The 12,948-nt window shown below is 36.8% G+C and overlaps 1 protein-coding gene across 1 annotated transcript in view; it reads right to left on the bottom strand.

The window, feature by feature from the left end:
* Positions 1–12,948, bottom strand: part of jph3b (junctophilin 3b) — a 52,683-nt gene that overhangs the window by 32,723 nt on the left and 7,012 nt on the right. The window contains 1 exon segment of the mRNA NM_001122702.1: positions 2,872–3,679. Coding sequence (NP_001116174.1) covers positions 2,872–3,679 — 808 coding nt within the window.

The raw sequence follows: 12,948 nt of genomic DNA, 5'->3' as shown, positions 1-12,948 counted from the left end.
ATGTTCGTAGAAAAGGCCTTTTGTACAATGCACTGATATCGTTAATAGGTATGCAATGATTAGCGGATTGCACTATTAACCACGATTTAATTCATTACGGTTAATTAATCATACAGAAAATGAATCAGCACTGCATCTCTGTTGCATGGAACAAAACTGCTGCAACTAAACAAAGTCATGCTAATACGCACGCACATTAGATTAATTATAGCAGCAAGCCATTCACATGATGCGTCTTTTCCGCACGCAAGTTCGTTATTTCCTACGGAGACGTGCGCATATTGGGAGCGGTGCGTGCACGACTCGCAAGTAAACCTCCAGGCGCAGAGAGTTGAAATTATCTCACACTGTAGCGGTTAGAGTTGTGCGTGGCTTTCAGTGCAATGTAAACAAAAGATACATTAGACGATATTATTAAAATTATTATGCATGTATGAATGCAGATAATAACAACAGTTCCTTTAAATTCTTAGCTAATATTTAGCTTTAATTTACATTAGATTAAAACCATTTTGATTTATTCTTTTATTTATGTATTTATTTATTGTTCTGTCATTTATTTTCATTGTAAAATTATCACTCATGTTTAAATCAAAAAACGTTTTTATTTATTTTTAACTCCAAAGAGTGAAATGGACTATTGTTTGTATTTAATAATATTTTGTGCTGTATTTGGTTACAGAGCAGCAATAAACTACACTTTAAAATATGCATAGTAATGGTGATAACCGTCGAACGATGATTATTCTTCAAACAACAATCGAACAACCAAAATCGGTAATTAATGCATCCCTAATTGTTATGCAGTTTAAAACATAACATAAGAATGTTTGAATGTAGAAAAAGTCTACTCGAGCGTTGCACTGCTTTTGTTGTTCTACAAAATACAACATTTGAATATGTTTGTAAAAATGCCACATTGTACAATGTACTGATATTATGTTTCAAAATACAACATATTAACGCTTTAACGCAGAAAAGGCCAACGTGGGTGTCTTAAGGAGCAAAAACACAGCATATGGGCTCTTATATTGCTGTTGTGTCATCACTTATACTGCCCCTCATTTGGGATGGTTTTTATGAACTGGCCCCCATGACAAACTAATTGAATAGCCCTGGTGTAAATAAACAATGCCTACGAAGCAGCTATTGTTTTGTACTGGCTGTCTTGTCACCAGTAAAATATTTAATACAATAATAATGTATAAAGGTTGGTTTATACTTCTGCGTCAAGCGATCTCCATTACCCACGACTCGTGCTGTCTGTGTTGCGCTGCAATACACTTCTGAAACTCTAGCTGGCAGCATATTTTTATGTTACTCTTTTTCAAGATTCTTTGCGAGTGTTTTGTGTTTTCCGAACGCTACCTTTATGTAGAAGTAGCTCAAACTTGCACATTCAGAGGTGGGAACCGGCGGACGTGCATCAACTTTAATCATAAGGTAAATACAAAACATCTGGAGCTCCTTCATGGGACTTGACACTTGTAAACAGCACCGCCCACACTCGGCACAGCTACCAAGCTGACCAATCAAAGAGCCTGTGCTATGCGTCATTGCGATGTGTAGTTAAATTTTTTGAGAGGTAGGCGTCAGGGTCTGCATTAGCCACAGTAAGGCTATGCGACCACATGTAGGCTGCACCGGACCATACGTGTTCACTTGAGGCAGAAGTATAAATCAGCCTTAATATATGCTATACCATTCATCTATTTTTATATGCATTTTAAAATATCCCATGAGAAATTTCTAAATGGAAATGCCAAGATGTATATAGATTTTGAAAACGCTCATAAAATAGTATGCTCAAATCTGAGTGTGATAAAAATTTATCCAAAACGAAAGAATGTGCATAAACTATGATGGAAACGCGTTTACCGATTTAATTCTAGTATGTGCTTTAAAAAGATAATCTGATTTGTTTAACAGATCATGTGATAAATGTGTGATGGGATAGCATTGATGGACAAACCAGCAGACATTTGGCACCAATTTATAAGGAAGATACGATTTAGTTCTCTTGACTCGTTGGATGGAAATGGTGCTTTACTTGCAAATGTTTTACCGGATATTCCAGTTTGGGACATTAGTCTAACTCACATCTTTGGATGGAAACATAGCTAATGTGTAATAATGACATACAACTTAAAAATCATTAAGTAATAATGTAGTAATATCTTCATAAATGAGTGGCAGATGACCGTAAGCAGGATGTGGAAAAGAAAATAGTAGTGCCATGTAATGTAAAAGCACCACAAGACTTCAAGGTCTTCCTCTAGGAGATATCCGAGATGTTCTTGTGGACAGCTGCTAGACAGTCCACAAGATCACTAGTTCACACAAAAAATATTCATGTAAATGATTTGCTAACGTTATTACCATGAACCCAAATACTTGCTACTTGGTTGTGAGTGGTATTCAGGAGAAGTCCCAACCTATTCTAGATCACGGGTGTCCATCCTGCTCGAGGGCTTAAACTTTGCAAGTCTGTGGCTTTCCAGGACCAAACGGCCCACCACTGTACTAGGCTTAGTAGACATTTCAGGACAAGTGTGTTAAGGTAAGTTGGAACTAAACTCTACAACACAGTAGTTCTCCAGTGCCGAAATTAGACAACATTGCTCTAGAGCTTTTGACTGGACATAATTTGTATAGTGCATAATGAGGGTACATTTAAAGCATGCATATTTCAGTTTAGTTTTTTCATGTTTGATTGCACAACCCTGCTGGTCAAGTAGGTCTTTGCTCCATTTAGGAGCCAGTCTCTTATGACAGAAGTAGTACTTTGGCCCTAACTTGTTAGGATCGAAGTAAAGAGCCATGTGAGGTCAACAGGCAGCAAAGTTTTCAAAGTAAGACCCTGTTTCTTACCTTGAGAGTGCAATCTCTGCCTTCTGCTTTGCGATGTCGGCAGCTTTGTCTGCCGATTCGACCGCCCTGTCCACTTTCTCGCGGATCTTGCTTGCACGTAGCGGGATAAGGTTCTTCCGTTTTCCGCTGACAAGTATGTTCTGTTTGTATTTGCCCTCCTCTTTGGTACCATCAGGAAAGGTTGTGCATCCATAGCCATGCCTCTTGTTGCCCAACCACTCGCCCTGGTACTGCAGTCCGTCAGAACGCCGGCTCACCCCGCAGCCTGTCCTCTTGTCGTTCTTCCATTCGCCAGCATAACTTTCAGTGGTAGTGGCATCTACGTCATCGTCGCCCACCGGCAGCTCACCTTCTCCTTCACCTAGGCTGATGGTTGAGTTGATATCGGATGCTGCAGAGCTCACCGTACTCATTCCGGCCTCGCTGCGGAAGGAACTCTGCTTGCTCCTCTGGCTGGCTAACGAGCTCTTGGACTCTGATTTTCGCAGCTTGAGACCACTTAGGAGTGAGCGACGGAACAGGCCCTTCTTTTTGTTCTTCAACAGCTCTGCCTCGCTGTGGGCTGTCAAAACGAAGCCTCCGCGGGACACTGCTGGACTGCCCACTACTAGGACACCGCTGCCTCCTACACCAGCCACAGGCGCCCGATCGCCGCTCAGCAGAGCTGTGCCATTGCTGTGCTCGGAGCGTAGAGAGTTTATGGAGGTACGCAAAGGTGAACGGATGACGGCCGCCATGCCGTACGGAACGCTTTGCCGCACACCGTATCCATGCCGCATGCCGCCCACCCATTGGCCCTGGTATGTACCTGCACAAAAGACAGGACATTAGAGACAACTTTGGATGTGTACACTACAAATCAACAATTCAGCTGTCTGTTGCTGGATTTTGAGAGCTGCAGCAGATGTGAAGCCCTGTCTTCCCCTGCTGAGTCTGCTGCCCTTAGGTTTCAGCAGTTTGGAGAGTTGCCTCATGTTTTCAGCTTCACAATTTTCACCGTGACTGTGATAGGAAAAGCAATGTTTAAAGAAAACAATCTGAAAAGGCTGTCTTTTAGTAGCAAGGTATGAATTTTGTCTCCTAAAGAACCACTGTTGCCACTGTAGTGTCACATTTTCATCAAACTCTATTTAACCTTTTCAAATTAAGCTGAAAATATTTGCTAAACCTCTCAATGACCTTTAATGAAACCAGTTTTTGCAAATGCCAAACTGGTGCTTTGACTTTAAGCCATGTGAGTGATGAGCCAAAGGACCTTGAAGACAACAATTTAGCAATGCTGAGAATTTCGAAATCTTATTTGCAACTTTACCTGGCTTTAAAACAACAAACATAACCATCGGGGAGATCGTACTGCAATTCACATCTCTATAATATGTTTGTGTCTTTTTAGTAACTGGGTACAGTTGGGAGGGGTTTGTACCATGTGTTACTCCAGGCACAAACAGCAATAATCCTAGTGAGCTCAGTCAAGTGCTTTTCTCATTGCTGTTGTACCATGCAATGAGGGCAAGTAACAGCTTAATAAAAAAGGGAATGAAATGTAGTCGGGTATTGTGTAAAAAATAATGTGTAACAGATGCCTCATACTTCAATACACAGCCTACTTTTTTTAAACATGAGACTCCTGGAACTATATATCATCTAATGAGGCTTTCTGTAACATAAACAGACGTTTTTTTTTGTTGTCGTCTCATTTCATGTGGACCAGAAATGCCTATCAAAACATGAACTATCAAAATATGTACAAGATGATCATCATTATCACATGTAGCAGCATCAGCACAACCATTATGGCAACAGTGGAAAAGTGTTTTTGGCAGCCACGATCTCCAGACCTAGCTCCCTTACTCTGCTTATTGTGATGGAGCCCCGGGGGATTAAGTGTTCATCTCATCGATCTTAATGTCCATGAGGTATCACAATGTCCGTCAATTTAGCCGCCAGCTGCGTTATTTATTGTTGAGTGTGCCAACTAAATAATGGAATGTTGCATTCTGTAAAATTTCCTTTATGATGTTGGCAGCCTGATCTTTCTGTCTGGAGTCTTGACGGATCACCATCTTGAAACTTTCATTAAGTGACATGAGTAACCAAGAACGCTAACATTCTCACAGGTGGTGTGAACAGCACTGATGGGTCTTAATCGGAAAATATTGTCACAGGATGTTAAAAACTACGAGTTTTGTCCCTACAGTTGTTATTTTATTACTAGAGATAGTGCTACTGTAAATCAAAACTAATGGCATATATCAGTATCTGCTATGAAATGGCCTCAACCTAAATCATATTGGCCAATTGGATTAAGTGATGATTGATGAGAAAACAACAGGTCAGCTTGAACATTTTGTCCAGATTTCGGTTCATTTATAAGTCTTTGGTTTACTTAAAAAAACTGCATAAAATTTTGTATAGAAGAGGATTGAAACCCACCTTTTCGAAGGTCTTGTTCCACTTAAAAATGGCTATAGCTTCAACAAATGTATTCAGAGTAGTCAGAAAGCTGTTGTTTAAAATTACTAGCATGTAGGAAGTACGCTTTACATATACAGTACCTGACACAAGTCTTGTCGCCTGTAAAATTTCAAGAACAACAAATAATAATTTGACTTCTAGATGATCATTTGGAATCAGAAGTGGCTCATATGAAAGACAAAGGACTTTAGAATAGACTTATTTTACCTAAATAAAGTATAATCATGCCTTGTTTATTTATTAATTCCATACATCTCTGCAATGACTCAAATAACTTACTGATAAAGTCATCTAGAATGGCAAAGAAAGCGTTCTTGCAGGACTCCCAGAGTTTATCAAGATTCTATGGATTCATCTTCAATGCCTCCTTCATCTTACTCCAGACATGCGTATTAATGTTCATGTCTGGTGACTGGTGACAATAGGTCTTTTGCAGTATTTGTGATGATCAGGATGCAGTTCAACAGGTGATTTTTGGGAAAATCTACCATCTGCCACTTGTCCAAATGATCAACTAGATGACAAGTTATTATTTGTTGTTACACCCGGCATCAACAACAAGACTTGTCAGGTAGAGTAACTTTGTCAAGTGCTCCGCATATAGGGCTAAATACCTCAAGTTATATTCTGGAAAATATGGTAAGATACTGCTTAAGAATGAATTCAGAGGAGCTCTGCTGTTCACGTCACAAAAGTAACAAAGTGTCTCTCTCCATGGTGCTGAAATCAGGAACAGCACTCTTTCAAACAAAAATGAAACTTCTGTGAAGATCATTCTCATTCATTTTCTTGGCAAATGCATTGAAAAGAATGAGAACTAGAAGTGTCAAGCTCCAAAATTTAGAATACATCTCCAAATGTCTGTACAATGGCAGTTTGTATTTTACAGAATAAGCTACTGTTTTCCTCTAAAGACTAATACACTTTCCTAATAAAACTAATAAAACTTTCCCTTTAATACTATGTGCTCACCTAGCATGGGTCTTTTATACCGGAAGGTATATATATTCACGATCCACCTGATCTGTCCTGTACTTTTCACGCTCTGTGAGATCACCTCTGATGTAACCACTATCCCTACATGCTGATGATTCATCCTGGCCAACATTCTAGAACATGCTGGCACTATTACTGTGGCAGCCACACACACACAGAGCACACTGTGCTACTTCCGTTATCTCACCATCTCTCCCACCTCTTATTCGTTCTCACCCTCTCTTCTTCTCCCCCATTCTCTTTGTCTTTAAATTATCAGATTTCTCATCCTGTTAGTTACATGCATACACATTCAGCCATATGTACGCCCCCATTCCCTCTGCCTGTATTGATCTCTGTGGGTTGGCATGTCAGTGAGGGCTGCTGGATGGCTCGATGGGGCTGGAGCTTGGGATTTTCCCAGCCCCCCACTTCAATATACATACTTTCCTGGCTCACAAACAGCCCATGCAACAGAGCTTCCTCTCTACCACTGTCTGTCTTTTTTAGAACTACACGTTTATCCATCTGTCTGTCTACTTGACTATTTATGTGTCTCACTATCTATCTATCCATCTGTCTGTCTATCTATCTATCTATCTATCTATCTATCTATCTATCTATCTATCTATCTATCTATCTATCTATCTATCTATCTATCTGTCTGTCTGTCTGCCTGTCTGTCTGTCTATCTATCTGTCTGTCGTATCATCTATCTGTTTATCTATCTATCTGTCTGTCTGTCTCTCTCTCTCTCTCTCTCTCTATCTATCTATCTATCTATCTATATGTTTGTCTATCTATCTATCTATCTATCTATCTATCTATCTATCTATCTATCTATCTATCTATCTATCTATCTATCTATCTATCTATCTATCTATCTATCTGGTTTATCTATCTATCTGTCTGTCTATCTGTCTCTCTATCTATCTATCTATCTATCTATCTATCTATCTATCTATCTATCTATCTATCTATCTATCTATCTATCTATCTATATGTCTGTCTGTCTGTCTGTCTTTCTGTCTGTCTGTCTGCCTGCCTATCTGTCTGTCTGTCTGTCTGTCTGTCTGTCTATCTATCTATCTATCTATCTATCTATCTATCTGTCTGTCGTATCATCTATCTAGATGTCTGTCTGTATCTATCTGGTTTATCTATCTATCTATCTATCTATCTATCTATCTATCTATCTATCTATCTATCTATCTATCTATCTATCTATCTATCTATCTGTCGTATCATCTATCTAGATGTCTGTCTGTCTGTATATCTATCTGTCTATCTATCTATCTATCTATCTATCTATCTATCTATCTATCTATCTATCTATCTGTCTGTCTGTCTGTCTGTCTGTCTGTCTGTCTGTCTGTCTGTCTGTCTGTCTGTCTGTCTGTCTGTCTGCCTGTTGTATCATCTATCTAGATGTATGTCTGTCTATCTATCTGGTTTATCTATCTATCTATCTATCTATCTATCTATCTATCTATCTATCTATCTATCTATCTATCTATCTATCTATCTATCTATCTATCTATCTATCAATCTATCTATCTGTCTGTCCGTCTGTCCGTATATCTGTCTGTCTGTCTATCTTTCCGTCTGTATGTCTATCTATCTATCTATCTATCTATCTATCTATCTATCTATCTATCTATCTATCTATCTATCTATCTATCTATCTATCTATCTATCTATCTATCTATCTATCTATCTATCTGTCTGCCTATCTATCTATCCGTGTGTCCATCTGTCTTTCTATCTATCTCTCTGTGTAGTTCATCTATCTATCGATCCATCGAACCATCCATCCATCCATTCGTTTAAAAAAAAATATCTGTCTGTGCCTTTATCTACTTAAGTCAATCTTTCTCTCCCTCCGTCTTTTTGTAATTGAACTATAACTGCATATCTGTTCGCTTCTGTCATCTCTCTCACAATTCATCAGATAACCCACTATTTAACATCTATTAACTTTTTATATTGATCGCTTTTATCAGAAGAAAGTTACTTGCAGACAGAGAGTTTGTATGAAAGTGAGAAACCAAATATTGCAGTTGAAGTGAGAACAGGAAACTGACACACTGTCACAGGCCCATGCTGTAACTGTACATTCAGTGTTCCACCATGTGGCGGGACAGTTGGCCAACATCTGGTTGACGCTTTCTTCATATTGTCGGGCGGCAGCTGCGTAATGTGTGATATGTAGATCAAACATAGTCCTAAACTGATGGGATTAACGAAGAAAATTCCCACACAATGACACATAGAAAAAGTGGAGGCATCAGTTCGCACCTCCCAAACTTTTGCAGTCTAGTTCTTTCGCACAAGCACACAGTCTTTAGTTCATTATCTACCACACACTTGTGCTTGTTTTAGAGTGAACCATAACAAAAATGAGATTTTAAGATAACAATAGCTATATCTTCTTCATACCAACATTATTGGATTTCCTACAGGCACCGAATGAAACAAAAACAGTTTCCTGTTCTCATTTTTCCCCAATTATAATTCTCTTCAGATGTCTTGTATAGCAAATGATTTTGGGGATAATCAGTAACATCCTTAAAACAAAAGCAAATCAAGTAGATAGTTTAATGGATTATAGATGAGGAAGAATTTTTGATTATGATGCATCGGCAGGCCTTCCAGAATAAAGACTGCCTGACAGTGATGTAAAACTGCTGACGTCTGTAGTGCTCTGATTGATGGGCACAGCGTTTGCACAGACACAAAACTAAGTATCCGACTCGGAGTCTGGCGGTCTGAGGACTAGATCCGCCCACTGGCTGAAATGGTTTTGTACATTACGTCTTCCCGTTTGAGGTATGTGGAGGGGGAGGGGGGTGAGACTTTGTCCTTGATTAGCCTTTGAACTGGTTTGTTTTCTTTGACGGCCTCGGGCAAAATCCCAAGTCACAGCGACTGGAATTACAATGTGATTGTCATTGTTGTTTAAGATATACAGGAAGAACCAAAGATTGTTGGAAGTTTAGCTTTGCATTATATTTATAGACACTGTAATTATATAAATATAATTAATTACTTGAGCATATTACACTGTTTACAAGCAGTGCCACTAAGTAATAAAACATAGGCTGTATGTTTGTTAGTATTTAATACTTGCTTGTTATTAGCATACTAAGATGTTTTTAGCATATCTTTGTTTTCTCTTGGTTCATTTGCTGGATTTGCTTTGTGCACATTGACATTTTCAATAACTAAACCTTAATATAAATGGGAATTCAAAACTTTATTGGTGTACTTATATCAGTGTTTCTCAACCCTGTGCCTGAAGGCACACCAACGCAGTACATATTTTGGATGTCACTTTTATATGAACCATTCATTTCAGGTTTTGGAGTCTCTTCTAATGTTCTTATAAGTTGATTCAGCTCTGTTTGAATAAGAAGAGGTTGAAAATCTGTACTGTTGCCACAGGAAGGAAAGGAAATAGAAAGCGAAATCCAAGAAATAATAGGTAAAAAAATTATTATAATAATTTCCAGATGAAGACCCAGTATCTTAACCGACTAACACAGTTTACGCTGAAAACCAGGTTTACATTGGTAAAGGAGCTTCATTTGGAAATTCAAATTCTGAATTGGGCATGACCTAGATTTAAACCTGGGCCTATGGATAATAGATTTAAACAAAGGGTATATTTAGGAATCTCTTCATTTTGTACAATTATAAAAGATGGCAAAATTGAATGTTTCCAATTTTTAAAAAATAAGTTTGGTCTTATAAACCAAGATCTATTTAGATAATAGCAGTTGCAGGATTAGAAATACAGGATTAAGATTGAAACAATCAGCTGGTTCTGATTTTCATTCAGACATACAAAAAAGTATGACAATTTCTAAATTATATAGAGCAATAAGGACTCAGTACTCAATAAGGACTCAATAGCAGACTATATAAGAATAAAATGAGAAAAGGAAGTAGGCATTATTGTGAATCAAGAAAAATTGGTTAAAATATGTGCTTTCCCCACATACCTCAACAAGCTCAAGATTGTGGCGTGAGTTTTGATGGAAAAGTTTCATTCTATTTTTTATTACACCAAGAATTAAATCATTACAATTGAGAACTTCTCATCCTTGTTGGAGGAACTATGTGGTAGAAGAGGCACATCATGCACATATATTCTGGCAGTGCTCAAGAATTCATAGTTTTTGGGAAACCGTATACTACACTATCGATGATATTTTACATTTTTATATTCCTAGATCATTCTAGGAGAAATTCCTATTAAACTTTTAAAAAAAGGATAATTATCTGTTTAAGATATTATTGGCAACAAGTAAAAATTGTATAAAAAAAAGACCCACCAAATAAAGATGAATGGTTCAAAGTAATAGCAGAAGTTGGGGAAATGGAAAAAATGATACATGCACTTCAATTACAAATAGAAATCTTTGAAAAGAAATGGAGTAAATGGCTGACTTTCTCCATATAATTATCCATAGTTTAACATTTACGAAATTGTAGAGGTTATGCATCATTGTGAGAGTACAGTATGTTTGGAATTTTATATTTTAATTTATGCTTATTCTATTTATTTATTTTTATCTATTATTAATTTAATTAATATTTATATATTTAATATTTTTATGTATGTACAGTTGAAGTCAGAATTATTAGCCTTCCTGAATTATTAACCCTGTTTATTTTTTTTCCCCAATTTCTGTTCCACGGAGAGCAGATTTTTTTGCAACACATTTCTAAAAATAAAAAGTTTTAATAACTAATTTCTAATAACTGATTTATTTTATCTTTGCCATGACAACAGTAAATATTATTTTACTACATCTTTGTATTTAGTGACATTGAAAAGCTTAACTAGGTTAATTAGGTTAAGTAGGCAGGTTAGGGTAATCAGGCAAGTTATTGTATAATGATGGTTTGTTCTGTAGACTATCAAAAAAAAAAAAAAAAGAAAATAGCTATAAGGGGCTACTAATTGTAACCATTAAAAAATTGAAAACTGCTTTTATTCTAGCAAAAATAAAACAAATAAGACTTTGTCAAGAAGAAAAAAAAAAGTATCAGAAATAATGTGAAAATGTCCTTGCTCTGTTACACTACATTTAGGGACATTTAGGGAATAATTAAAAGAGAAAAAAAAAATTCAAAGTGGGGCTAATAATTCTTACTTCAACTGTGTATGTAGATATACAGTACATGTGTGGCATGGATACATTTGTGTATATATGTATATATTATTATTATTTTTTCCTATTGGTTATATGTTCCCAAAAAATCAATAAAAACTAAGCATAAATAAAAAAAGAAAGAAAATGTGTACTGTTGGTGTGCCTTCAGAAACAGGGTTGGGAAATACTGGTTTATATGACATTATTTTGCGACAGACAGTCAAGACCATAATATGTGCTATAGTGTTGTATATTTAATATGCTACAGCCTGTTTTGTTTAGATTTGTTGTGAACGCAACCTTATTCTTCAATCTTTCTTGGAAAAGAATTCTTTTTTTTTTTTATATAAATTTTTACCAGTGTAAATGTGCAAAACAACTGCGACTGCTACAAAGTTTTATGTCATTGACTTTTAATATGATGTTTAAAATTGGTTGACACTTTATTTTGATGGTCCATTTCAGTATTAGTAGACTGTCTGCTTAATATCTGTTGATACTGCTCCTTCAACAGACATTTAACTGACTATAAGAAACTTTGCAAGTACATGTCAGTGTACACTTACCCTAACCCCAACCTAAAAGTCTACTTATAATCTAATAAGAATTAGTTGTCATGTAGATGCAATGTAACTTAAATTCAACAAACGGACCATCAAAATAATGTGTGACCTTAAATTTTTTCATGATTTAGTAAATTTTATTTTTTTTAACAGTTTTTTTTTGTTTTTTTTGCAGCCTATATATCGTATTGTGTTGTATCATAAACATGGATATCAATATCATACTGTCACTGTTAGCAAGCAGGGCATGCTGGGAACAGTACTTGAAGGATAAGAAAAGTGGACTAAATTACTATTCATTAGTGCAAGATGCAGCACAAAGGTATGTAAACTTTTAGATATGATTATCTGAGTCAATTCAGATGTTGTGTTGTCTGGTGGAATATTTCTTTTGGTCAAAATTTGGAGTTTGTAAACTTTTGGATATGGTTTTCTGTCAATTCAGATGTTGTGTTGTCTTGTAGATTATTTCTTTTGGTCAGAACTTGTAGCAACCTCAACATTGTTTTCTAGCATCATTTCCTTTAACTGATCCATTAAAAACAAATTTCATCCATCCTCGACTTAAAGAAAACAGGTTATTATCATCTGAAAGTAACTGCTAAAGTGTCCCTTATGTATGTTTTCCCAGTAAGGTCAGGCAGAGGAGTGAAAGTGGGATCTCTTGTGGTACAAACTCACGCAATGTACTAGTCCTTAGATAATTCCACATGTAGCCATAGGAACTTCTCATTAAAAGAGGCGACTAAAGAGGTGTTGTAAGTAAACAACATGACGGGCAGGCCTAATGAAGAAAATTTGTTAGATAATCGTTGTAAACTCTTCTCTTGTATTACTATGATATCGTGGGAAAGCTCCTCTCAGGGAGAGGGAGATAGAGGGAGAGCAGTCACGACACCGGC

The sequence above is a fragment of the Danio rerio genome, chromosome 25, assembly GCF_049306965.1.
Source record: "Danio rerio strain Tuebingen ecotype United States chromosome 25, GRCz12tu, whole genome shotgun sequence".
Classification (NCBI taxonomy): Eukaryota; Metazoa; Chordata; class Actinopteri; order Cypriniformes; family Danionidae; genus Danio; species Danio rerio.
Note: the sequence above shows the minus strand (reverse complement) of the source record. Positions and strands in the feature narration are given on the sequence as shown.